The sequence below is a fragment of the Papilio polytes genome, unplaced genomic scaffold, assembly GCF_000836215.1.
Source record: "Papilio polytes unplaced genomic scaffold, Ppol_1.0 DF823923.1, whole genome shotgun sequence".
NCBI lineage: Eukaryota > Metazoa > Arthropoda > Insecta > Lepidoptera > Papilionidae > Papilio > Papilio polytes.
Window position 1 is genome coordinate 1,877,356 of NW_013525281.1, and position 25,801 is coordinate 1,903,156.

General features: G+C 34.5%; 5 protein-coding genes across 14 annotated transcripts; 3 read left to right on the forward strand and 2 right to left on the reverse strand.

Annotated features, from left to right (window-relative positions):
- Positions 1 to 1,038: 1,038 nt before the first annotated feature.
- On the reverse strand, positions 1,039 to 2,953 carry LOC106102473 (protein Aatf). Its single transcript, XM_013281970.1, has 2 exons — positions 2,089 to 2,953; positions 1,039 to 1,917 (listed from the first exon to the last, which is right to left on the reverse strand). The coding sequence occupies exons 1-2, from the start codon at positions 2,850 to 2,852 to the stop codon at positions 1,050 to 1,052; spliced, it is 1,632 nt and encodes a 543-aa protein (XP_013137424.1). The 5' UTR covers positions 2,853 to 2,953; the 3' UTR covers positions 1,039 to 1,049.
- Positions 2,954 to 3,155: 202 nt separating this feature from the next.
- On the forward strand, positions 3,156 to 9,473 carry LOC106102472 (origin recognition complex subunit 1). Of its 2 annotated transcripts, none has more exons than XM_013281968.1 (9): positions 3,156 to 3,359; positions 3,497 to 3,737; positions 4,038 to 4,977; positions 5,444 to 5,540; positions 5,857 to 6,029; positions 6,872 to 6,969; positions 7,485 to 7,747; positions 8,593 to 8,803; positions 9,204 to 9,473. In XM_013281968.1, the coding sequence occupies exons 1-9, from the start codon at positions 3,265 to 3,267 to the stop codon at positions 9,459 to 9,461; spliced, it is 2,376 nt and encodes a 791-aa protein (XP_013137422.1). In that variant the 5' UTR covers positions 3,156 to 3,264; the 3' UTR covers positions 9,462 to 9,473. The 2 variants fall into 2 exon arrangements, with proteins under 2 accessions (XP_013137422.1, XP_013137423.1); XM_013281969.1 differs by having other exon boundaries at positions 3,157 to 3,359; positions 3,501 to 3,737.
- A 742-nt stretch (positions 9,474 to 10,215) lies between these two features.
- On the reverse strand, positions 10,216 to 16,167 carry LOC106102164 (Bardet-Biedl syndrome 2 protein homolog). Its single transcript, XM_013281576.1, has 11 exons — positions 16,022 to 16,167; positions 15,760 to 15,937; positions 15,359 to 15,588; positions 14,415 to 14,597; positions 13,898 to 14,102; positions 13,419 to 13,654; positions 13,020 to 13,205; positions 12,552 to 12,932; positions 10,679 to 10,842; positions 10,415 to 10,563; positions 10,216 to 10,336 (listed from the first exon to the last, which is right to left on the reverse strand). Exons 1-11 carry the CDS (start codon positions 16,148 to 16,150, stop codon positions 10,236 to 10,238), a joined length of 2,142 nt encoding a protein of 713 aa, XP_013137030.1. The 5' UTR covers positions 16,151 to 16,167; the 3' UTR covers positions 10,216 to 10,235.
- Positions 11,029 to 12,211, forward strand: LOC106102163 (SUMO-activating enzyme subunit 1). The gene has a single exon (XM_013281575.1). It carries the CDS (start codon positions 11,136 to 11,138, stop codon positions 12,153 to 12,155), a length of 1,020 nt encoding a protein of 339 aa, XP_013137029.1. The 5' UTR covers positions 11,029 to 11,135; the 3' UTR covers positions 12,156 to 12,211.
- Positions 16,168 to 16,506: 339 nt separating the features above from the next.
- On the forward strand, positions 16,507 to 25,672 carry LOC106102505 (1-acylglycerol-3-phosphate O-acyltransferase ABHD5-like). Of its 9 annotated transcripts, none has more exons than XM_013282003.1 (9): positions 16,507 to 16,753; positions 16,895 to 17,004; positions 17,539 to 17,586; positions 17,848 to 17,924; positions 19,569 to 19,775; positions 20,285 to 20,459; positions 21,205 to 21,477; positions 22,437 to 22,623; positions 24,775 to 25,672. In XM_013282003.1, the coding sequence occupies exons 2-9, from the start codon at positions 16,931 to 16,933 to the stop codon at positions 24,949 to 24,951; spliced, it is 1,218 nt and encodes a 405-aa protein (XP_013137457.1). In that variant the 5' UTR covers positions 16,507 to 16,753; positions 16,895 to 16,930; the 3' UTR covers positions 24,952 to 25,672. The 9 variants fall into 9 exon arrangements, with proteins under 9 accessions (XP_013137457.1, XP_013137462.1, XP_013137459.1 ...); XM_013282008.1 differs by lacking the exon at positions 16,895 to 17,004 and adding an exon at positions 17,159 to 17,198; XM_013282007.1 differs by lacking the exon at positions 16,507 to 16,753 and adding an exon at positions 17,159 to 17,198 and having other exon boundaries at positions 16,915 to 17,004.
- Positions 25,673 to 25,801: the final 129 nt, after the last annotated feature.

A 25,801-nucleotide genomic window follows, 5' to 3' on the forward strand; every position in this document is an offset into this window, starting at 1 on the left:
TAACAAATATAAAAGGAGTGTATTAAATAAATTAAACACTAGCTTTCGCCCGCGACTACGTCCGCGTGGATTTAAAAAAAGAAAAGTAAGTAGCCTATGTGTTCTTCCAGACTATGCTCTAGATCTATGACCAACATTGAGATCTGTTCAGCAATTAACGTTACAAACTCTAACAAACATCAATCCATCTAAACATAGTAATAATAAGATTTAATGAGGATGCATTTATTGTAAAACCAATGCGATAGAAATTTAATGAAATATGTTTTAAAGTAGCTACAGGAAGTCCGAAGAAATAATAGATGAATAGTTTGAAAGATGCCTAAAGGAGTGACTTCGGATTTCAGCTGATAGGGATGTATGGAAGAATTGTATACATTGTGCCTACACTACGTAAATGGCAGTTTGATGATGAAATTTTAGGTTATAATTCTGCCCCGTAGATACAAATAAAATTCTATAAAGATGAAATATTTTGATATAGTTACGGAAATATATACAAAAAACATGTAAAAACATTACCTGTTTTCAAATTTATTTTGCGCGTCTTCCGATGCGATCGTTAAACGCTTCTTTATTACTATTACTTCCTGTACTTTATCGGCAAATAAATCGCATCGTATCACCCGCATTAGATCCACAAATAGATGGCAACACTTAAATTTTCATACCCTTAGTGTAGATTTACTGTAAGATTAGTATTTATTATTTATTATTTTTAAGTAGCCGCTTGCTCGTTTGCCACCTTATGTTATAAAAAAAAAAAGATTAATCACACTAATAGCGGGCACACCTTTGACTAAACTAAATAATCGCACAAGTTGTGCGATTGTCGATTGTTTCGCTGCCAATTCAACTGTTTAGTTGCACAACTAAAATTAAGTAGTATGAACCTCCATACAAGCTCATAGGAATCAAAGCGAGACTTAAAAGTTGTGCGATAGTTTAGTCAATAGCACGCTCTTAGGGTGTGCTGTAATGCTGGTGATATGAAATTATATTAAACAATTGGAGTAACCTCGATTAAAACAAAACGAAATTTGACAAAATCACTCTTTTATTTTACCATTTTCTAAGTTAACATTCAAGCCTATATTGTTGTGTTCAAACATTTTACCAAACAAAGAGCTATACAATTCATTTTTACTCTCATCTGTCCAGGAAGCGGATTTCTCCGGAGCCATATAGTTAACTAACTGGTTGTGTACTACATATTTGATTCGTCTACCTTTAGTTGCTTTGGTATCGACTTTTCGTTTCATTTTACTTCTCATTTGTTGCAACGCTATCCACTGCCGACTGAGTTGTACAGGATCTGATATATCCGCTGATTTACATTCAATTAATTCCCGTAATAACTGATGATAGAAGTCACTGTCGTCAAATATTTCCGGTATATATTCATCATTTTCTTTTCTATCTGCTATAACATGATTTTCGTTTGTTTCTTTATTTTTCTCATTCTGTTTGTAACCAATTATATCGTATTCGGATCGTTTTAATTGTGTCCGTCTAATTAGTTTGTTTCTATCGGACAATATGTAATTTATTTGTTGTAATATTGTGTTTGTCGGTGCATTTTTTATGTTAGCTGTAATACGAGTTTTCTCGTTCCATTTCTGTATTGTATTATCTCTGAAGGATTTGAAAGCTTTATGAGAGAGATCAAGTTCTTTTTCATAGTCTTCGAGTTTCCGTTTCTTTGATGGTTTGGTTATATCTACCTTTTGTTCCTTTTCTGGTATTTTTTCTGGTTCTTCATCAGTATCAGAGGGTATTTCTTCATTATCTGTATCGCTTGGTATCTCTTCATCACTTTCTTCATCTTTTTTCTTTATTTCAACCCCTGTCTTCTTGTTTGAAAGTGATTTAGTTTCAGGAAAATTTTTAAATAATATATTTTGAATAGTTAATAATCTGAAACAAAAAACAGTTGTTTTAATTAAAAACTCAACAAGCATAAGTATCTTAGTGCAACACTTTTAAATGTAGTCGATTATTTAGCTTGTTTTTTTGCATATTGCATTAAATCCATTACTTAACATACATATATGAAGCTAATTTGAATTGTATTTTATGGATACTTACTTGTCTAAAACCAATGCTACATTATTTATTGTCTTATTACTTTCCTCCATAAACTCTGTATTTTCTTTTAATTCAACATAAGTGTCATTAAAAGGCATTTTATTGGCACTATTCATACACCTTTGTAAGTGTATTCTCATTTCTAAAAGACCTTCCCATATTAATAATTCATTTCTAACACAAACACCCTTTTTGGCTTCTTCAGAGATGTTTTCTTTTTTCATATGTTCAAAATTTTCTTTAACAGGTTCCTCTAAAGCACTAATATCATATCCTTCATTTTCGTCATCACCACTATGATCACCTTCATCATCTTCATCATCACCACCTTCAGTAACATCAGATTCATCTGTACCAGTTATTTGCTTTTGTATCTTAGTTATGCTATAATCATCACTCTCATCACCCAATTCACTGTCATCGGTAGGTTCCTGCTTCTCACCATTGTTGTCAGACTCCGCGGAATCTCCCACATCATCAGAACCTTCAATTTCACTATCTTCTTCCAGATCCTTCCGTGAAACGACTTTACCTTCGTATTTCTTACTGATTTCACTTAACAAATTAACGTTCCTCTTTCTAAAATCACTGATTAACGCATCATCTTCGCTATCCGAAGAGCTGAGCTCGGCACGTGAAAGTGTCTTCGGTTTTGTGCCGAAAACATGATCGTCTTCAATATCAGCACGTGGTTTTACAGTAAGTGCATCTGCGATTTTCTCTGATAACGTAGTTTTTGTCGTTTTCTTTTGCTTTAACTTCATTTTATCGGCATTAACTAATTATAACCAAGCAATTATAAAACAAATCAAAACGTGTAAATGACAATGACAAGTGACAATGACATACGTTAGACACAGTAAGAAAGTCCAGACTATGCAGAGTGTTCGCATTTCGCAATGTGAAGCATTTCCTCGATAAGATTATAATAGCAGAGTAATTCTAAAACAGTTTTTTTTAAAATATGTAACATCAAATTAAAAACTAAAAAAAGTTGACAAACATTTCTTATAAAAGTTTCACGTCAGTGTCAGATGTCAGTTCATACTTTAACCCGCGAAAATTTTTGACTTTGATATTCCATTTGACAACTGAATCAAACACATAAACGGTAAATTAAAACTTCAATAACCTTTCAATTATTAAATCAAATACTTGAAATTATAAATTAAAATAATGAGACGAAGAACAGCGAAATCTAAACCCGTTCTTTGGTTAAGTGACGAGATACCTAATGAAAAATGTTTTACTACGAGCTTCAAACACTACGAGTAAGTTTCTATATTATTTAAAACGTTGTTTTTAACTTTAGAAACAAACAGACTCAATGCAAAGTCTTATATTTTATCGCTCATTCAAATACTCAGACTTTAAACATACATTATTTATTAAATTGAATGTTTTCTAGAAAGTTTCAATTCAAAGAAATTGTTGGTGAGATTGGTGATTATGTGTTAATTTCTAATGCGGACGCTGCCGAACCGGACACGGAAGAGGGGTGCGATGCTGCTAAAATATTATCATTGTATGAGGATCTATCTAACAAGACTGATCCATACAGAGCTAATGTGCAATGGTACTCAAAACCATCTGATTTGCCCAAAGGATGTTTGAATAAATCGGATCAAATTTGTTTCTTTGACAAAGAGGTAAGCACATTGTTTATATCATAAAATATTAGCTATAGAACAATAAAATGGATGTATTAAGCTAAAACAATGGTTAAGCATTTAACACTAAGCCCTGTGACTTAATGGTAACTTGAAGTTTTAGATTATCATCTCCCTAACCTTTTCCTACTCCCTTAGGATTGCACCTGGTTTTCGTCCTCCAAATAACTATCATGCATCATTTCAGTCATCACTCCCTTCATGATCTTGTCACCTTTCACACAATCCATCCATCTCTTTCTATAATTATAGTTATAAACACAATTTTGTGTTATCCAGGTAATAGAAGATCATCGCCCCTTTGACACTCATGTTTCTATAGAAACATTTTATAAAAAATGTTCCATAACACTTGCACATACTAAAGACACTGATAATGTCATAACAGGAACTGAACAATACAATTATATCTGTAGATATCGGCTCATAGCCAACGGTAGGAGAAAGGTTAACCTCGAACCTGCATTAGAATTAGAAAGAAATGCATTACAATTATTATTTACCCCAAAAAAAAGCAACTCATTATCATCAACACCGAAAACACCAAACTTGTCACGAAGAATGAGCAGAATTTCATTATCAGAATCTAACTGGAATGTAACAAAAAAAGATGACACAAAATTATTACTAAAACGAGCTATCTTATGCGATAAAAATGAAAAACAAACACCCATTCAGACAACACCGAAAAAGATACCAAAAGATGAACCAATGCTAATAGAAACACCGAAGAGTAGTAAAAAAAGAACAAGGAATTATGAAGAAATTTTGTCTATGGTTTTAAAAGAAAATCCTAACGATGAAATGCCAACATTGATCATCAGAAAAGTGGAACCGAGTACACCGAAAAGAGAATCAATAAGTTACGAATCTATTCACACACCTAAGAAGGAATTTGATATCCAATTAGATGAACAAGTGACCTATTCAACTCGTTCCGGAAGAAAAACAAAACATCCCCTTAAGTATGTAACGGATGAAACTTCTCCTGTAAAAAGAACACCTAAAAAGAATATAAAAAGGTACACAAGTGATAGTGACGATGATTTCAAACCGTTGCCTAAAACACCAACAGCTCTTAGAACACCCAAAACCCCTAGAACTCCTAAAACACCTAGGACATATGCTAAAACTCCTAAACGTAGTGCTAAAAGGGTACTAATGAGTGAGCTTACACCTACTCTACATTCAAGAGCACATTCTCTAGATAATATAGAAGGTACTATCGAATTTGTCTTTTTTATATTTTATAATAAAAAGATGAAAGATTTGTATTTTTATATGTATTGAAATAACTCAAAAACTACTGGGCTGATTTCGAAAACCTTTTTATTATTAAAAACCTACATTATCAGTGAATAGCATAAGCCACTTTTTTTTTTTAATTTAACGCAGGCGAAGTTGCAAGCAACAGTTAGTTATTTTATAAAGTGGTAAATCAGCAAATGGACAGCTGTATTCGCCTAAATAGCGAAGCGATCGTTGCCAATGGACATATTCAATTGCATTTGTTGTCTATCTTTAATTAACAGAGAGATGCACAAAAAGTGGATATTTCCCCATCTTTTATTAATCTTTTTGTAATTTATTTCTTGGAATTGTTCATAAAAAGAGATCTTATAAGAGTACATAGGGTTATCATAATGTGAACTATTACGTAAATATTCTTAATTTGACATTTGCAGAGTTTTTAAAAGAAAATCAATCCTTGCCGGGACGAGAGAGTCAAATGAAGGAAATACTGTTATATGTTAGGAATAAATTATTAGATAATGTAAGTGGGTAAGTAGAAATGTTTAAACACGCTTTTATATATGTTTTCATTTGTAAAGTGACAATGATTATATTTCTACACCATAAAGTATCTTTATAGAAGGAATTTATGTATGTTCATTGTTATTTTGAAAGTCATATTCACGTTTACGTCTACCATTTGTTCTGATATTTCAATATTTTCAAAATTAAAAACAATCCAATAGTTTTTTATTTTTTCAAACAGTACCAAAGTCTTGAAGTCAATTTTTAGTTGTTAACACATGAATATAACCAAACCGACTTAAGGGAAGTTTTATAATAATAAAATATATTTAAATTTCAGATGTATGTACATATCAGGAGTACCAGGTACAGGTAAAACGGCAACCGTGAACTCCGCACTGAAAGTCCTGAAGGAAGAATCAGATCTACCCGAGTTTCAATTAGTTGAGGTCAACGGAATGAGGATTGCCGAACCTAGACAAGCATATGTGCAAATATATAAACAACTAACTGGTGAGTATACACAAAAATGTTTTAAACTAAGCTAAGTTCTAAATAAATTTTAACTGAACTGTATCAATTTGTCGATGTAAAACAAAAACTGAGGGCCTGTCCCACCAAACTGTTAATTGTCTGATAACAATCCAATTTGTATAGGAAATATCGGATTTTGTTCCCTTACCTGACATCGTTATTTTTAAACTATCTAAGCCTCTATCTGCCAGTGGTGGAACAGGCCTTTAATCTTGTGTTTGTTAGAGTTTGTAGTTGTATAATTGTAGAGGATAATCAGGAAGAACTATAGCCTACTCACTTTTGTTTTTTTAATTCCACGCGGACGTAGTCACGGGCCAAAGCTTGTAATATATAGGTTTGAAAATCTAGATATTTGTTGTGAAAACCAATATCTTATTATTATGAATGCAAAAGTTTGTTACTATATTGTTGCATGTCTCCAGAACAGCTCAATACATTATGCCGAAATTTGGCATAAATATTCTCTCTCTCTCTCTTCTATTCCTATGTCCCCAAAGTGGGGCATAGGACGTCCACAGTACGCCGCCAGCTCGCTCTGTCTTGGGCTCAGCGTTGTATCTCGGACCATGACAGCCCGATTACCTTCAAGACGGCCGCCACTGAACGCCGCCAGTTTTGTATAGGGCGCCCACGCTTTCGTGTTCCTTGTGGGATCCACTCCAGGGCCTCCCTGGGAATGTGGCATAAATATTAGTTATAATTAATTGTGTCTAATTAATAATACAAGTAATAAAATGTAAATAGGCTTTGCTAATATCTTTTTAACGGATAATTGTAAGATGTTCTGTGCTTTTTTAATCTTAAATTGTTTATTTCAGGTAAATCTGTCGTATGGGAACAAGCTTGCTCTTTGTTAGAGAAGCGTTTCACTAAACCCGGTCCGAGGAGAACACCTACTGTCTTAGTTGTTGATGAGGTTTGTACAATCAATAAAAGTACACACAAATATAAAATGTTCTTAATAGTTTTTTTTTAAGTTAAAGGGTTTGACACTAGTACCGCTTATTTAGGTAGCAAAGTTAAACCAATCTTGTATAGTGAAAAATTAAAATGTAATTTGATTTGTTAATTTATCCGACTCGAAGGACCAATATTTTTAGTAGTTTATAAATTTCTTTTAAATCTCAGTAATATAAATGCAAATGTTTAGATATTTGTTATTTCATATCTCCAGAATTACTCCATGGATCTCACTGAAATTTGACACAGATGTTCTTATTAAAATTATAATTATGAAAGTTTGGATGGATGGATATTTATTAGAGTTGTAGCCTAAATCTAAATAGATCTCGATGAAAAATGGCATAAATATTGATGATAGTCTAGAAGAACATATAGGCTACTATTTTTTTTTTAATTTACACGTAGTGTCGCGTGTGAAAGCTAGTGTAGAATATAGACCAGTAGAAAAAGCTACTAAATTTATTCCAGTTAGACGCATTATGCACCAGACGTCAAGACGTGCTGTACAGTATAATGGAGTGGTCGACACATGACAGCGCGTTGCTGACTGTACTGGCGGTGGCCAACACTATGGATTTACCGGAGCGTGCGCTGGCATCACGAGTCGCGTCCCGTGTGGGGCTGACACGGTTAACATTCCCGCCGTACTCGCACGCGCAGCTGCAGCGCATTGTCGCTGCCAGACTGGGACATGATAATGTTACTGCGGACGCGGTGCAACTTATAGCCAGGTAAATTAAATAATGCTTAGTTAACAGGTTTACACTTGGCCAATAAAATTGGCTGCAAATACAATCATACTAATATTATAAATGCGAAAGTTTAGATGGATGGATGTTTGTTAGAGTTTGTAGCCTAAACGGCTGAACGGATTTCCATTAAATTTGGTGTGGAGATAGAGGATAGTTTGGAAGAACACATAGGCTACTCACTTTTGTTTATTTTAATTCCACGCGATCGTAGTTGCGGGCGTGAACTAGTCCGGTAATAATAACAAAGTAACGGCTCGTCCCGAGTCTCCTGAGGGAGTCCTCGAGCTTAGTTACTCATAAACAAAGTTTAGGCTAAGCACCATCTGCGCTTGGCCACCTCAAACTGGTATGAACTCTGGTGTCAGTTACCATATACACTATGCTTTGATTGGCAGTCCAGTTATTGAGTGCTACTGATCAACTGTGCTGGCCAAGTGCCATAAATGAATTAAACCGCGTATTAAGAATAATGTAAAGTGAATTTATTTATACTTTTTATATCCTTTTTCTTATATAAGATGGCTAACAAGCGAGCGATGCCAATCAGTCGAATTATTCTACTAATTGGAGCAGTTCTAGAGCTTCACATTTCCTGTTAGACAGTGACTTTCGATCGGCAATAATGCTAGGAAAATTGACAAAATGTACACGATTAAATAAGTGATAAACACATGACTAATGGAAAATTGTCAGTTTTATATGTTTTGGATTTTTCGATCATCGATAAAAGAAAAATTAATAGCGTCTTAGTAGGGACTATATGTTTGACGATTCTACATATAAAATGATTTTATTAATTGGAGTAAATGTGAACATTGTAATAGGAAAGTGGCAGCAGTCTCAGGCGACGCGCGTCGTGCGCTGGCGCTGTGTTCTCGCGCACTGGAGCTGGCCAGTGCTGGCGCGGGTGCGGGACGCGCTGGCTTGGGGGAGGTGGAGCACGCGCTGGCTGAAGCCGCCTCTAGTGCAGTAGTACGTGCCCTGAAAGCCTGCTCCCCCGCTGAAAGACTCATGCTGAGAGCGGTCGCTGCTGAGGTATGTATTAAACCTTAAGTTTAGTGTGTTATGGTTTATTTTTGTATAGCAAAATTATTTAGTCGTAGGTTTTATAAAAAAAAATCTAGTAGATGTCGTTTTATACTTTATACTAATGTAGTAGATACCAAAGTTTGAATGTAAAAATGGATATTAATTCAAAGATTTATCCTAAACGGTTGAACGAATTTAAATTAAATTTGTCATAAATGTAGAGCACAGTTTGGAAGTACACATAGTATACTAAGTATTTTCTTAATTTTTCCCAAACGAAGACGTGGACGACAGCCAGTATTAAATAATTTACAGTTACAAAAATCGTTAAATAAATTTATACAGCACCTTGCTCTCTAATTACCATCTCTATGGTTGCAAAACTAATAAATAACAATTATTCTAGGTTGAAAGAACAGGTTCAGATGAAACGACATTATCACGTGCGCTAGCTAAAGCAGCAGATATAGTGGCCATAGAGGGCCGGCCATATGCATCCGCGCCCAGTATACGGCCGCCGACGCCATCTCAGGCGCAGGCCATTTGCGCCAGACTGGCCGCCGTCAAACTACTGCTCGTGGAGCCGAAACCCTCTGAACCAAGGCTTCTATTAAATATAAGCGCTGACGATGTGCATTATGCTACAAAAGATATCACTGTGTAAGGTATATGGTCATGGCGTTTTCTATCTATGGTCTAATTGCTGTATTTTCTGTCTATGGTCTATTATTCTGTCTATTGTCTATAGTCGAAGATGTCACGTGGTAAAGTTTGTTCCTATGGTATAAAACATTACTTTGTTAATTTCAAGTCTAGATTTGTGCCTTAAGATTATTAGAATTTTGATGAATAATTCTCATGTGCCTTGGAAGTGCCTTATTGTTAAAACATCAAATTCTCCTTTTTTACCATAAGGAGCTAATTCTAAATGTTTTTATGAATTACTGTTTCAATGTTGCAAGATTATTTTTGTTTTAACGGCTTAATTAAACTATAAGCCAAAATAATTACTGAAATTCAATTGAAGAGATCAAAAGGTGTTAAAAGTTTTGAGTTAACGTTCCCACCTGAAAGGAGTTTTTTAATGTAAGCAAATGTAAGTTAAGTTGATTTTTTTTTTATTTAATTTGTGACCGGCAGTGATTGTTTAAATGTTTTCAAATAAGTTTAACAATGCAATGAAGTTTACATATAGATGTTATGTTTAAGTATAATTTAGCTATTTAAGTTACTTTCTTTTAAGTTGTATTTTGTGTCAATTAATAACTATAATAAACCAAGTACAAAATAATTAAAGCAATACCCATTATAGATCTGCAACTATGAACTTGCATTTTTTTTAATTAAAAAATAAATAAATTTAAAAACCTAGATAATTTGACTGATAGATAAAAGTGTTTTAAATAAATGTATTTTATAATTAAAATATTGTTTTAATTCAACAATTTCCTGCTTGTAATATCTTGATTAATGCTTCTGTATTATTGTCTTGTACTGCCTTCCTGCAAGCTGCGATCACAGCTTTGCTGTATTTTCCAACTGAAAAAAAAGCATAAACCATAGACGATATATAAAGCAGATTAATAAAACAATAAAAAATATGAGGTTTCTGTTTACCTCTCAATCGTGCAGCTTGTCGTAATATTATGTGTAAGTTTTTAAGGGACTTAACAGCTTGCTCCTGAGTGGCACGCCGCACGTGGCATCCAGTTAACAATTCTTCGTTTAAAAGAATCACTTCCTTATACCGGTTTAACATTTCTTTTCTTTAAAACAAATTGATGAATTTAAAAAAAATGCGATAAAAGTAAGATAACATTTGTAAACCAACTTAAAAAAATTGCTTTGTTAAAGGAAATTAAAACTAAATTGGATACTAACAAGTCATAGGAAGCTGCATCTTGCGCTGCTGGTAATAATGCAGTTATTAATTGAGCTTTTTCTGCAGTTTCAGCTGCTAGGCGAGATCTTGTCTCTCCTACTTGTGACGCATTTTCCATTTCTTCGCGGAGTTTATCTTCGGTTTCAGGAAAGTGAGCCGTTGACTATGATAACAGATATAACCATAACACTTTAATTAATTTACAAAATGGTATAGCCACTAACGTTTTAATTAAATTGTAGCGTAACAGTTTTTTTTTATTGTGAATAAAAAATGTTTCTTTAAAATTCGTTACCGATTCGATTACGGTATAAAAAAACACTATGGTTTTGGCGTCGGTCGCTTCAATTGAGGTTAGTTGTCAAATGTCATTTCCATTGCTTTGTCAAAATCTTAAATCTCATAAGCAAATTATTGCATTGTTTATTTGAGAAAGTGTGTTAAAATTCATTTAAGATGGTTGAAAACAATGAGATTGAACTGTCGGAAGCGGAAGCAGAACAATATGACCGACAAATACGCCTTTGGGGCTTAGATTCACAGAAACGTTTACGCGCCTCCAAAGTTTTGATAATCGGTCTATCCGGTCTCGGGGCCGAAACAGCGAAAAACGTAATATTATCTGGAGTAAAAAGTGTTTGTCTGCAAGACAATGAAGTTCTTAAAGAAATCGACTTATATTCTCAGTTTTTGGCCCCTCCTGACAAAATCGGCGAAAATAGAGCGGAAGCTTCGCTTCAAAGGGCCAAGGCACTAAATCCTATGGTGGATATAACTACAGAAACGAAAGCTGTAGATTCGCTTCCAGACAGCTTCTTTACGAGCTTTGACATCGTTTGCGCTACCGGATTAAAACAAGAACAATTGGAGCGTATCAACAACATATGCCGAGACAAAAACAAAAAGTTCCTTTGCGGCGATGTTTGGGGTATGTTCGGATACATGTTCGCTGACTTGGTCGACCATCAGTATTCAGAAGAGATAGTACAGCACAGACCCGTGAAACGAGGTCCCGACGATACTGAGAAGAGTGGAGCGGCGACTGTTAGTATTACGGTAAAACGACGTGCGATATACGTGCCCCTACAGAATGCGTTGTCCGCTGACTGGTCTAAACCTGAATTACGATCGAGATTGCGACGCGGTGACCCTTCATACTTTGTAATGAAGGTTTTGCTTCGTTTTAGAGATGAATACAATAGGAATCCAGATCCAGCCAAAAGAAAAGCGGACACAGAAGTACTTTTGCGTATGAGAGATGAATTAGTGAAAGAGCTTTCATTGCCGGTTGGATTCATCAGTGACGCATTGTTGACTGATGTATTTGGAATATTATCTGGAGCAGCCGCTGTGGTCGGTGGTGTGATCGGTCAGGAAGTAGTTAAAGCAATGAGTCAACGTGAACCACCACACAACAACATGTTCTTCTTCAATCCAGTAAAATGTGTAGGTTTTGTAGAACTTTATGGACAATGAAGTGAGATCTGCATTAAACTTAAGACATTTATGATTATAAAATTTATTGAAATACCCTCATTGTTTTTATTTATTTAAACCTACGTAAACTCTCATTTGCAGTAATAAAGTAATGTTAAAACCCAGATATTTTAAACTAATGCAATGTTCTAAACATTATGAATAAACAAGATTTACATTGTAATTAAAAGTGTCAAGGTCACCTGAGGGTAGTTAGAAAAGCTATTACATCTAAAAACACTAGTGAATTAAATTTAAATATTGAATATTAATTTTACTAATATGAATGTGAAAATAGTGATGGATGGATGTTACAATTTTAAGTCTGAAGAAAGCAAAAGCTGATTTTTTTTTAATTCTGTGCATATAGAGTTGTGGGCAAAAGCTACATCTCACCTGCAAATCAGCCAAGTTCAAGTAAATTGCCAAACTCTGTATCAAATCACCAGCTAAACCTATATCAGGAGTTGCAAATTTGACTTGTCCATCCGCTGCAAAACTCATATTCAATCGAGACTTATCTCTTAAACTTAAAAATGTAATGTTAAGTTCTTTTAAATCTTCATTTTCGATCGCCACTTCTTCATCCAATAGAAAGTTCTGGTTAATCCAAATACATATTCTCTGAATACGTTCTGTGATTCGAAATGTTACGAAATTATCGCATTTGGTTTTTGATAATGTAGATGGCGCTGATCTATACATCGCAAACCTTGGTAGGTGTTTTGTGAGCTCGAAGATATGAAATTGTTCACTTTCGGCGTAACCAACTAACGCCTGGAACAAACCCTATTTCAAGTACGAGTATTAGAGTAATAGAAAAGCAGGCAGGATGCTTTTTCAACTTTATTAAAGATTGAATACCTTAATATGTACATCAACAGGAACATCTCTGGGCGGTCTCAGCGGCGCATACAGTATGGAACGCAAGCTATTTACTGGGGGATGTCGAGCTAAAGTCTCCCCACTCTCGAATATTCCCTCAGCCAGTACTAAAGCCGCTCTAACGATTGTTTCATTATTCGTCGATATCGCCAGATCCAAGCAACCCTATGTAGGAACACATAAAAGACTGTACTAAAAAAGGTTATGATAAAACAAAAAAAAAACCAACCATATGTGTGAGTAATAGTTTTTCATACTTGGCAAACACGTCCCAAGTTTATTTTGTCCCGCCAAGCACGTGAAGGTGTTTCTATACTTATTCAAATTTAAGACCTAAATGGAAATAAGTAAGCATTTCAACCATAATCCGATCATTACCTCATCAACATTGGGAGTGACAGCGACTTGAAGCCGCGTGTTAGTTGGCATGGCAGTAGCAGGGCGTTCCTCCAAATCCTCGTTGGCCGCATTTGCCTCGTAATGTTGCATTTCCACCATCAGCATTTGTTTTCTGTTTAGCAGTTCTGTGATCGCTAGTCGGTCCTCTTCCGATGGAACCTTCTTTGAAGTCGCGTTGAATCCAACGCTTTCATGGTAAGGTGGGTATCCTAACACTAAGAAGAAATATGAGTCAATGATTAAATTTAGCTGAAAGACATCAGACATGACCTAAAAAAAAGTCTGCGAATTACTCTCACATATCACAATCTTTACCCCGCCTTCCCGCCATTCAAAAAAAAGGGCTCCATAGGACTCTCGCTCAGGGACTAGTTGAGTTAAAGCGGCACCAAGGGCAGTAACACGATGCGATTGGCATCGACAACTAGATGGAGTAATTGGTCGAAAAGTAGTAGTACCTTCGCCTCTATCAGACACGCAGACGAGATCCGGTGCGCCGAGAGAGCGGTAGTCAGCAAGAAGCATGGCAGCTGCGCCGGCGCGCATCTGCACGCGACGCAGCACGCGGCCCGACGCCCCGTCGCGCCAGTCCAGTCGGCCATTCGCCCACGCGCACGCCAGCGACTCCCCGGACCATTGCAGAGCTATCGCATTCTGTTTTGACTGTTGGACAAACAAGGATACACAGGAATATCTCTAAAATCGCCAAACCGAGATTCGATTCTGAAAGAGCCTTTTCGAGCCTAATATAATAATGATGCTAAATTACATTACAAATGTGATATTAGAAACTGTGATGCAAATGCAGTAATGGAGAAGATTGATTGAATAGATTGTGAAGATGTGGATCAAATGGATATTTGTATTCTCTGCCTACCTCTCTTGAGTCTTGAGCATACGTTAATGTTGCCATATTGAGTAATTTTTACAAAATAGTACGAAAAATAAATTGTTCAAATCAAAGAATAAAATTACCTTAACTCTCCACAGTCGTAACCCTTCTTCGTAAATACCAATTGTGCCATTAGCGAGTCCGTAAGCAAATCTTACTTCAGTGATGGGAGACAGGCAGGTTACGGAACCTGTTTCTGCAAGCTCCATAATAAACTGATTGTTTTTTAACACTCTGATATAAAAATCATCACATCCTATTAACAACTGCAAAAAATAACTACCGTAGTAATAAAACGGCTTTAAAATGTTAAGCTAATAAAAGAAAACATTTATATCAAAATGCTTTATTCATTCCTCAGCAAGTCTAGTCAAGTAAGCAAGATAGTCTCATAGTACTTCCCAGGACATTTAATTATTTGTAAATGGATTATTTAAACGGTATTTTAAAAACGCAAATGTGTAACTAAATTTACTTTTAAAATGTAAAGTTAGATATACACAGCTTACGAGCGAAAAAAGGCGGCAAGTAATCTTACTAATATTATAAATGCGAAAGTTTAGATGGATGGATGGATGGATGGATAGATGGATGTTTGTTAGCGTTTGTAGCCTAAACGGCTGAACGGATCTCCATGAAATTTGGCACAGCTTTAGAGCATAGTCTGGAACAACACACAGGCTACTTTTTATCCCGGGAATGGTTACGGTTCCCGTGGGATTCATTAATTTAGTTTTTTAATGTTTACTCGATCATTCTGCAACGGTTCAATATATCTTATTGAAATTTGGCACAGATAGAAAACAAAGTCTGGAGTACACATGGGATAAGCTTCATCCCCGAGAAATGTTCGGTTCCCTAGGGATACGTAGCTTTTTGTAATTTATATAGTTCGTATGTTTTCTAATACCACGCGGACGAAGTCGCGGGCAACAGCTCGTATTTCATAATGTTTTTATAACTCCTTTCAACAGAGGAGATTTAACAACCTACAGTCTACGGAAAAAGTACAATATTTTATATTTACCTCATTTTCACCATCTTTATCAAAATCGAACGTAACCATTGATGTTACTTTGCCACTGACCACATTCCAGAACACCTCATTTCCCTCCCAGCTGAGACCCTGCACTGAGCTGTTGCCGCCCACAATAACGAGCATTTCATTGCTTTTTCCGAAACTGCCAGTTACCAAAACATTAACACCATCTTGGGCTTCTTTGAAAAATAGGTCAGAGTTATCGTGAACATCGTACGCTAAAAACGACGTGCGACCGTTAAAAGCAACTTATTGTTAGCTCTCTTCAGCTCATAGCACGAAAGAAAAGAGAAAAATACGAATATATAGTGCGACTTTGAGCGATGAACAGAAGAAACTGTATTTATATATATGTATAAGCTTTAAAACCCATAATACACCAGACGTACCAAGTATCTGAGTTGGTGATCCAATTAATAGCATATCTCTGGTACAATCAGGTCTCAGTGGACCAGCGGCAAGAGCTACCACCGCCTGGCTGACGTTTAATTCTGATACCTCTCCATGTGCGTGGGAGCGCTGAGCTCGCCCGCTGGTTATTCCTCCGTATGGATGGTGAATTATTATCTAAAAACATACATCTATTAATATTTCCTACCTCGAATATGCTTCGATGCTATAATATAATAGTAATACTAAAAATAATCATACTTTATCATAACCAGCAGACGCAGTTAAGCATGGGTGTGTACCATCGTATTTTGCTATTATTACAACACTCGGCGTTACTTTATGATTTAATTCTAACTTGAAAACAGGTTGAACCATTGATATTTGCATTATAGTAGTTATTTCAGTAAGTTTTTTAAGCAGGGAGTAGTTAAGAGCTAGCAATTACAAAACAAAACACTGTAGTCTTATTAAGCTTTACACCAAAACAGGTGTCATGGTAACCAAAATCCCATACATTTTGTTTGGTATTAAAGTTCATTTAATAAATCAAGGCATTGGCACTTTAATAACTGCACACGTAAGATCTACACGTGTACAGTTTTTATTAATATGTAAAAGTTTAAATACCACAATATCCGTTTTTTTTCTTTTTGGAAATAAAGGCTGTTACTGAGCCTGACAACATTATTTAATGTCATTGTCATGTTTGTTTTGCTCGAATGTCAAAGTCAAATTAAAAAGTTATAAATTGTCTTTTGTCAAAAAAATACGTGAACGTGAAGTTGGTTGATGTTCGTTTCTTTGGCATGTTGCCGTATTTTATTATCATTTATTAGATACTTCCGAGTCTATTACGATTACTAAGCATTAGGTCTTCTGTGCGCAGTAAACCTACAGTGAATTCATTGTTTTAACACAGTGATATGTGCGATTGATTGTTTAGATAAGCCAGATGGGTAGTGAATTAAATTTATCAACGACCAGATCCAGGTATATTTTTTATTATAATACTTTTTTCACAAACGTTTAACTTTACATATAATTTACAAGATTGCGCAATATTATATGTATTGGAACACTTTTTTTTATAAAACTTTGACAAATTCAAATGTTTGCGGTTTATAATTGTAGGATTTGCACAAAAATCATCAGTCGTTCGTAATTGTAATGCCTGGGCTCACACGCATTTGGATTCGCACATCATTGCCACTCATTTGTCATGTAATTGTTGGCGTTTTAAGGTAAAGGTTTATGGCAGAATTTCAAGTTTATAAGCTTCTATTTATGTAATTTTATCACATTACATTTTCATAGTGAAAACAATATTACATTTTGATTTATTGCGGGCAAAGATTATTTCATATAAATAAGTTTTATTCAATGTTATATTTTCAGATTAAATCTTTAAAAAAAAATCACCAATGGGATTAGACAAGCAAGTTTTTATGTTTTTGTTTTGTTTAATGCATGTTATGTGACAGTAACTTAGTTTGTCAGTATTATAGAAATAAATTTATCTAAAAATGTTTCAAGGATGATTTATTTTTAAAATAGTTAGTCCTCTGTGACTTTTCATTAAACTGGTTTGGTGATATTAATTATAATGTATCCTAATATTACAATTTATTGTACATTAACAATACTCTAATGCTTAAAAAATAACTCACAAATGTGTGCAAATCAAGCCTGAGAATGTGAAGGATTTCAATGTTTTTATACACATGTTTTGGCAGTGGAAACAGAATGATTACAATGAATTATTGTTTGACTTTCAGCACAATTAGCTGGACATGGATTGGCTTAATATTGTCCATTGTGTGGAAGTAAGGCTAATTCCCATATCCATATTGCTTGTCCAGCTTCCTGTTGCTTTTATTGCTTAAATTTTTTATAACACAGTCTAGTTACATTCTAAAATTTTATATGTAATATACATAAATGTTATTGGACTATGTCATAATTTTATGGATTAATCAGATCAATTTTCTTTGCTAAATTGGTTTGATTGATAAAAAGCATATTTGAGAGCTTTGTAATTTTACTGATAAGTATTTAATAATATTAAATTTTATCTTAAATTCTAGTTGGACCGGTGGCTGGTTCAGCTGGACACGACAATCGGATGAAATGCTGAGGAATATAGAGAAAAAAATATTATCATGTATGTATGAAATATGCTAAGTCATGACTTTTTATATTACTAAGCACGCTATTGCCTGTGACTTTGTCACACAATATTAAGTTAAAAAGTAGCCTATAATCAGGCCGTCTATGTCAGCTACCCTTCAGTGAAGGTCGAAATCGGACCAGCCGTTTCGGAGGTTGTCCAGAACAAAAGCGGCTTGCAGACAGACATACAAAAATTTTTTTAATGCAATTTACGTTATTAGCAACAGAAATAGATCATAATTCCGAAATCTGGAATTTTTCTTTTGATATTACAGACACTCCAATTTTATTATATGTATAGATGATTATGCAAAATTGATATTAAATGGTTGTATGAATGATGAAATAGTGTTGTACTACTTGTAAAATACCATTTCTATAAAATGAATAGATTGCCAAATGTTGAAGAACTTTTGAATATCATATTTATAAAGTAGCATTTTAATTGAATACAATTATTTGTTCACAAATATATGCAGTCAACGTGAATTGAAATTATAATAATAAAAAAAAAATTTTTTTTTTCTTTTTTTATAATTTTAGTAACATTATCTAATATATATATATAATTAATTTTAGTAACACTTTAGCATCTAGTCTAATTTTTTTGTATCCGTAATTTTTATCTTGCATTTTATTGACCCTCAAATTTTTATCTTTCCGATAAAGCTGTTGCGTCGATAATGTCATATTTATCTGTATGACGTATTCATTTTAAACGGTAAGAAGCGTACATCCTTGACTGAAATACGTTTGTAGTTTTTTGTATCTTCAAACTCATAAACATGAAAGCTACTAAACTTAGAATGTGGGTCTTATAAACCATAAATAGACCATAGACTATGTGATTGAGCCATAATTTTCTTTTTATTATATGGCGGCAAACAAGCAATCGGCCACCTTAATTTTTTTACATCAGTATGCATAGTACAAGTCATTCCACTAAAAAGATATCACTTTAGATGACTCAAGTCCAATTAGGCTTGTATTTCTTTGTGTTTTTTACTTTATTGGTTGATTTGATAAATAAGGCAGAGACAAAGGTCATGCTCAGTATGAAATAAATGACCTTTGTCTTTAAGTAATTGGAAATAATACTATTGTTTATATTTCTGTTTTAATTAAATGTTGATAATATTGTAGACTTCTAGTTTGTAATTAAAGGTTTTTTTATCTGTTGCAATGTATACAACGAAAATGACCTTCACATATGGCCTTTATTTTATTTATATAAATTATGCGAAGATTTACTTATTACATCTCAGTACAAGGTTTTTACTAATTTTACATTGGATTTTTTTTTCTCATTGTATTTAAACTAATATTCTTCAATTATTTAGAGAAAGTAAGAGGTTGGTTTTAAAGAAAAACTGATATTGATTGTTATATTATACTTTGTATTATATTAATAATGAGATTGATTTTAGTTTTTATTTAACACTAGCTTTCGCCCGCGACTTCGTCTGCGAGGATTTAAAAAAAAAATGAGTAGCCTATGTGTTCTTCCAGTCTATCTTCTATGTCTTTGCTATATGTCATCGAGAACGCTAACAAACATCCAGCCATCCATCAAAACTTTCGCATTTATGATATTAGTAAGATTATCTTTATAAAAAATATATTTCTTTGTTTATAGGTGTGAAAACAGTGTATAAACGTTTCTATGTGGACATTGGATCAGTTGTGGGTCAGAGTGACAAGATATGGACCATCTGTCTAAACGAGGATGCACCGCGTACACCACTAGTCTTGCTGCATGGTATGGGAGCAGGGCTTGCACTCTGGTGTACTAACTTAGATGCTCTCGCGGCCCAGCGGCCTGTATATGCTATCGACTTGTTGGGTATGTTAAGTATAGTTTGATTAAAGATAAACTTTGAGAACTGATAAGTACAATCGGGGAATTTGGTGGTGTTCCACTATAGATATAGTCATTTGTATGGTCAACTATAAGTAAAAGGATGATTTAAATGTCTGTATGAAAAAGTTTTGGTTAGTACATGGCTAGTTGCTTTTTTCATACCACTACCTGTTGCTCGCGACTTCGACTACGAGAAGTTAAGTAATAGCAAAAAAACTAGACTTTGTTACTCATCGATAACCTGGTTTTTGATGGTGAAAGAATTTTTCAAATAGGCACAGTAGTTTTGAGTTATTTCAATACATACAAAGTACAAAGCTTTCTTCTTTATAAGTATAGGTAACTCGTTGCTGTTTATTCTGTTAATTGTATGACGTGGAAATTATCTCGTTCTAAGGTATAAGGCATTTTTTTTATAAAAGTGAAACACCGCATAATTCCGTAACTGTACTTTAGATGTCCTATTTATAGTAGTCTTGTATTTGTGTTAGGTTTTGGTCGTAGTTCTCGGCCTAAGTTCGCGTCGGACGCCAGCAAGGTGGAGGCGCAGTGGGTGGAGTCTGTGGAGGAGTGGCGGCGCGAGGTGAACATCGACCAGCTAATACTGCTGGGGCACAGCCTCGGCGGGTACATCGCTACTGCGTACGCACTTAAATACCCTGAAAGGTACATATTTCTATTATATTGATTAATATTTGTTATGAGATATGGATATTGGAGTTCATGTTGCTACAATCTCCAACTTTCATTTGGAGATATCTCCAAAAGAACAACGTTATAATTCCTATAGTATTCTCTCTGCCCCACTTAGAGTCTTAAATTGATTACTCAGTATACCTAACGATATTGGTTGCGGTAGTTAATCTAGTTAAAAATATTTTTTACTAGCTTTCGCCCACGATTCTGTTCGCGTTTAAAAAACCAAAAGTGAGTATTCTATGTGTTTTTCCAGACTATTCCCTATCATGTATAACACATTTCATCGAAATCTATTCAGCTGTTTAAGCTACAAACTTTAACAAACATTATAATTTATAATTTACTGGCTGTTCCTGAGCGGCTTCATCTGTATGAAATTATGAAAGTTTTATTTTATTGTTTACATTTGTCAAAATATCAATGGCAAATGTCAAAATGACATGACAAACCTTGGCAATCTTGTTTCCTTGATCTTGGCAGCAACTTATGGTCTCTTTCCCACATTAGGCTTTTTGTCCAAAATATTTACGCCTTAAGTGTAATGTACTGTTTGTTATGGTCGCATTTTTTTATTTTGTTATTTCTGATTGTGTTGTAGTGTTTTTAAGGATTAAATCCATCCATCTAAAATTTTGTATTTATAATATTAGTATTATAGATGGATTTTGGTGTTTTGTGTTATTACAATTGCAGCTTTATTTGTTTTTTGTAGGGTTCGTCACCTGATCCTGGCGGACCCGTGGGGCTTCCCCGAGAAGCCGTCGAACGTGTACGAGAAGTACCAGATGCCGCTGTGGGTGCGCGCGGTGGCGACGGCGGCGCAGCCCTTCAACCCGCTGTGGGCGGTGCGCGCGGCGGGCCCGGCCGGCCGCTGGCTGGTCGGCAAGACGCGCCCCGACATCCCGCGCAAGTTCGCCGCGCATCTGCCGCACGCCGACCAACTCATACCTGACTATATCTACCAATGTAACTCGCAGACCCCCAGGTAAATATATTAAGTGTTACCTAGAATGTTCTTTGATAATAAGCTTTTTAATTAATGACAGATTTTATGATTTTGATACTCTTTGATTGTTATATGGAATAGGTTGCTATGGTGATGTTGGTTAAGTCAGAACTTGAATTAATAAATATAGTTAAGAAGTTTTCAAATCGTTTCAATGCGCAACAATTAAAATTAGCAGAAATATCATTTCAAAATAATAATATAATTTTGGTTTTTACGAAGTTATTTTTTACTGTCTCTTGAAATATTCTTTTTGAAAAGTTTGGTTATTTGTGTATTAGATATGTGAAGCATTGTTTTTATCTATTATAATTTTTCTGGTATAATAAAAACAAATCACACATTACATCTCTTTAGCGCAAGGATGTCTGTCGCCATTAAAAATGAAAAAAAAAATTAAACACCTTAGTTATTTTTTTAATATTAATACTGAAACGAAATTTAAATTTGCCTTCAATGATAATCTCATACTTAAATTCAAAGTCGATTAATAATTTGACACCTGTGAGATTGTATATGGTGGTTACAAAGCGAACTATTTACGATTCATCTTTATTCCGTACTAGCTGTTCCCGTGCGACTTCATCCGCATAAAATTATGAAAATTTAAGTTTATTATTTACATTTGTCAAATTGTCAATTGCAAATGTCAAAATGACATGGTTACAACCTTGCTTCCTTGATGTTGGCAGCAACTTATGGTCTCTTTCTCACATTAGGGCTTTTATCCAAAATACTTACCCCCTAAGTTTAATGGCGTGAAAATATATAGCCTAAAGCGTGACGTAAGTGCTTTTTATTAAAAAAAGAATTATTCAAAAATATGCTGTAATTGCTGATATCTTAGGCAACAAAGAATTGTGTGTTTACGCTTTATTATAATAGCATAAATGTAAAATACCGTTTTGACTTCTGTAAGAGATTTATTATATTCATAGTGGTGAAAGTGCGTTCCACACTCTAATGACGGGTTTCGGGTGGGCGAAGAACCCGATGGTGCACCGCGTGGGGGCGCTGTGGGCGCGCCTGCCGGTCACCGTGCTGTACGGCAGCCGCTCCTGGGTCGACAACTCCACCAGCCAGCTGCTCACCCAGCACCGGCCCAACTCCACCACTTATGTACAGGTTTGTATGTAAAAACATGCCAGTAACAACGAACACAATATAGCGAGTTATGCCCGGTTCACACTTTAATAGTACAGTTGGGTAGCGACGTTACGATAAATTGTATGGACTTCTGGCGCTATTTAGTATCCACACGTTCATTCCAGTTGTTGATTACTGACCAACTACTGGCCAAGTATAAACCGAACATTAAAGAATGCAGCGCCCATCATCAGTCATCTAACTGAGCAGCCGAAATATTTCAACATACGTATCTCACTTCGAACAGAATTTGAAATTATGACAAACATTAAAAAAGTTGTAATCACAGACCTTTTAAAAACAGATTTGTATAAATATGATTTCTCATTTCATTTATCGACTAGACGAGAAACATTGGTAGGGGTCAGTAACGGTTCGAGGCTACGCTCTTTTGTATTAAGTTGAAAATAATTGTATTTCCAGCAATTTAAGGCCCTGTCCAACCAAATTATAAATTGTCTGATAACAATCTAACATGTAAAATGTGATGGATATATCGGATTTTGGTCCTTTAAGCTATCTGAGTCTCTATCAGCCAGTAGTGCGACAGGCCCTAACTGTTGTAAAATTTTGCATTACTAAGGGGCAGTACTACCAAATTCTCGTAAATTGCCTGATAATAATCAAACAGATAAAATACGTGACGGAAATATAGGATTTTTTTGTTTCACAATTCAAGATACCGATAAATAAGAACCTGGTAGTTAGTAAAAGCGGCAACGTCGCAAGGACGCTTAAAAGATTATATTCGGGCAGTTTTGCAAAAAACTTTATTTTTCATGTTAAGATAAATCTTTCCTATTTTCTGCTAAAAAATTTTTTTAAAAATATTGTATACAATATATGCTAAGTATTAAAAAAATCACTTATTTATTTTAATATTTGGTTAAAAATAAAATATATAAAATGAAATAAGTCGAATGAATTGCGAATCGGAATTTCGTTTCCATGACAACGGTATATTGTTATTTATCACCAAATCTATGCGGAACAAAACAATGGATAGTATTGCAATAGTCTAATCACTTTTACGTAAATTATCTGACATCAATGAAGATGTAATATAGCAGAATGTATAAAATGATTTTTCTGTCCCACCACTGACATCTGTCATTATTAATAACACTGATAATTTACAACAGTACTATAACGGCAACGTCGCAACGAATGTTTATAAGTTCCTATTTATGCAGGTTCGTAAAAGAGACCATGCCCTAAATTACGTGACACCTTAGTTTAGTTTTACTTAAATGTCTATTTCTACGTAATTGAATACATAACAAACTTTTATATTAACAAAGGATAATAACACAGCTAATAGTAAAAATTAACAAATACAATAAGAAAAAAATATTTTAACAACAAAATATTATGTTGAATGAATTGCGTTGCGTCATTTTGACAACGGATTACTGTTATAATGTAACCATACGGTTCCATGTAAGACTTCTTCGTAAGATGCAAACTTCACTGTCATGAGTAAACTCAAAAACACAAAAAGTACAGAGTTTGTCACTCGAAACTTGGCCCATTGCCATGCTAGATTATCGTCTCAATTTCTCACTACTGAGTGATTGTGGGGACGGTATATTCATGTTATATTACAAGACAATCGTAAATTCATCTTCTCAAAACTCAACAAGATCTATTTTCAGTCAAAACATTGATATTAACTCAAAATAAGACCAAAGAAAGTTTTCTCATCCAGTTGATAAAAAGATAATGGTCACTCGATCTGGCAGTCAAATTAGGAGCTCGTAAATTTGCTATTTTACCTATCCGAAACTTGTGGGACTGGATTTTGCACCATATCTGACGTCATTGTGACATTCATGTCATTTCGACATTATCCAGAACTCTTTATCAGCCACCCGTGGGACAGAATCAAAAAGTTTTGTATGGGGCTTGTAAAAAAATGACATTGACATTTGAAACGTCACAGCGTTATCTGCTATTTAAAATTGGTGGGACAGAAATTTTGTATTTTATCTGACGTGACGTCATATTTACACTATCAGGGCCTCTATCTACCACCGGTGGGACAGGCCCTAAATGTGAGGTTTATATGATTTTTTTCATCAATAATTTTTGTGATATGTGAATATTTGAAATAATCTAAAACATTTCCAGGTAATAAACGGCGCCGGTCACCACGTGTATGTAGATAAACCGGAATTATTCAACAAGTATGTGTTGGAGGCGTGCGCACGTGCTGACAAGTACGACCCGCGAGAGACCGGACCAGAATCCCCCGGTCCGGACCGGACCGACCAGACAAACCAGTCCACAGACCACAATATCTCTTGATGTTAAATATATTATAGGATATTTGTTATTGCAGTTCTCAAAGCATTATTTGTTGTCTGTCTTCTCAAAGATAGCAATATTAATGCTGGTGTCGAGTTTTTTGATGACACTCGCAACATGTTTACAAAAGTATAGTATGCAGTTAAGGGCTGTGAATTTTTTATTTGGCAACGGCTGAATGTTGAAACGATATTTAAATATGTAGTATAAAATTGTAAACGGCAATTAGGAATAAATATTTGATTCGTTTCAATATACAGCCGTATGTGCGTAAAATAATTGTTTTACTAAGCATAAAGCATTTGTGGCTTAAAATTTTGATAACGAATTAATCTGACTACAAAAATATCTCTTCATTCCCTTTTAATATTGATGTTCTTGTACAAGAAACTGGATGTTTCATAGTTTTGTAAAACTACTTATTTGCACAATTTGAAATAAGTAAACAACCAAATGGTTTTTTTTTTATTTTTCAGTCTTCCTATCAAATATTTACGGGTGTAGTTTTACTGTATTTAACATGTACAGTATTAACACTAAATAGTACATAATTTTATATATTCATAAGTTTGTAAAACACGAGAGTTTAAACTTGTTTTTTGAACGCTTTAAGGGTTTTATTTGTCAACTGAATGCGTTCTGCGATATACATAGGAATAATGTTGGGCTTCAGGCTTTTTTATATACAAGTTTAATGTAAATAAAAATTATTTATTAAAGTTTTGTTTTTTTACTAGCTGTTCCTGTGCGGTTTCATCCGCAAAATATATAAATTATTAAAAAAAAATTTAATTGTTTACATTTGTCAAGTTACCAATAGCAAATGTCAAAATGACATGATGACAAACCT

Coding starts and splice junctions, on each gene's coding strand:
- LOC106102472 (XM_013281968.1), top strand. CDS start 3,265: ATGAGACGAAGAACAGCGAAATCTAAACCCGTTCTTTGGTTAAGTGAC. Junction 3,360..3,496: donor ACGAGCTTCAAACACTACGA/GTAAGTTTCTAT, acceptor AATGTTTTCTAG/AAAGTTTCAATTCAAAGAAA. Junction 6,030..6,871: donor AATATATAAACAACTAACTG/GTGAGTATACAC, acceptor TGTTTATTTCAG/GTAAATCTGTCGTATGGGAA.
- LOC106102505 (XM_013282003.1), top strand. CDS start 16,931: ATGCCTGGGCTCACACGCATTTGGATTCGCACATCATTGCCACTCATT. Junction 17,587..17,847: donor ATATTGTCCATTGTGTGGAA/GTAAGGCTAATT, acceptor CTTAAATTCTAG/TTGGACCGGTGGCTGGTTCA. Junction 21,478..22,436: donor TGTAACTCGCAGACCCCCAG/GTAAATATATTA, acceptor TTATATTCATAG/TGGTGAAAGTGCGTTCCACA.
- LOC106102473 (XM_013281970.1), bottom strand. CDS start 2,852: ATGAAGTTAAAGCAAAAGAAAACGACAAAAACTACGTTATCAGAGAAA. Junction 1,918..2,088: donor GTAGCATTGGTTTTAGACAA/GTAAGTATCCAT, acceptor TTTTTGTTTCAG/ATTATTAACTATTCAAAATA.
- LOC106102164 (XM_013281576.1), bottom strand. CDS start 16,150: ATGCAAATATCAATGGTTCAACCTGTTTTCAAGTTAGAATTAAATCAT. Junction 15,938..16,021: donor CGTCTGCTGGTTATGATAAA/GTATGATTATTT, acceptor GTATGTTTTTAG/ATAATAATTCACCATCCATA. Junction 14,103..14,414: donor TACGACTGTGGAGAGTTAAG/GTAATTTTATTC, acceptor TTTGTCCAACAG/TCAAAACAGAATGCGATAGC.
- LOC106102163 (XM_013281575.1), top strand. CDS start 11,136: ATGGTTGAAAACAATGAGATTGAACTGTCGGAAGCGGAAGCAGAACAA.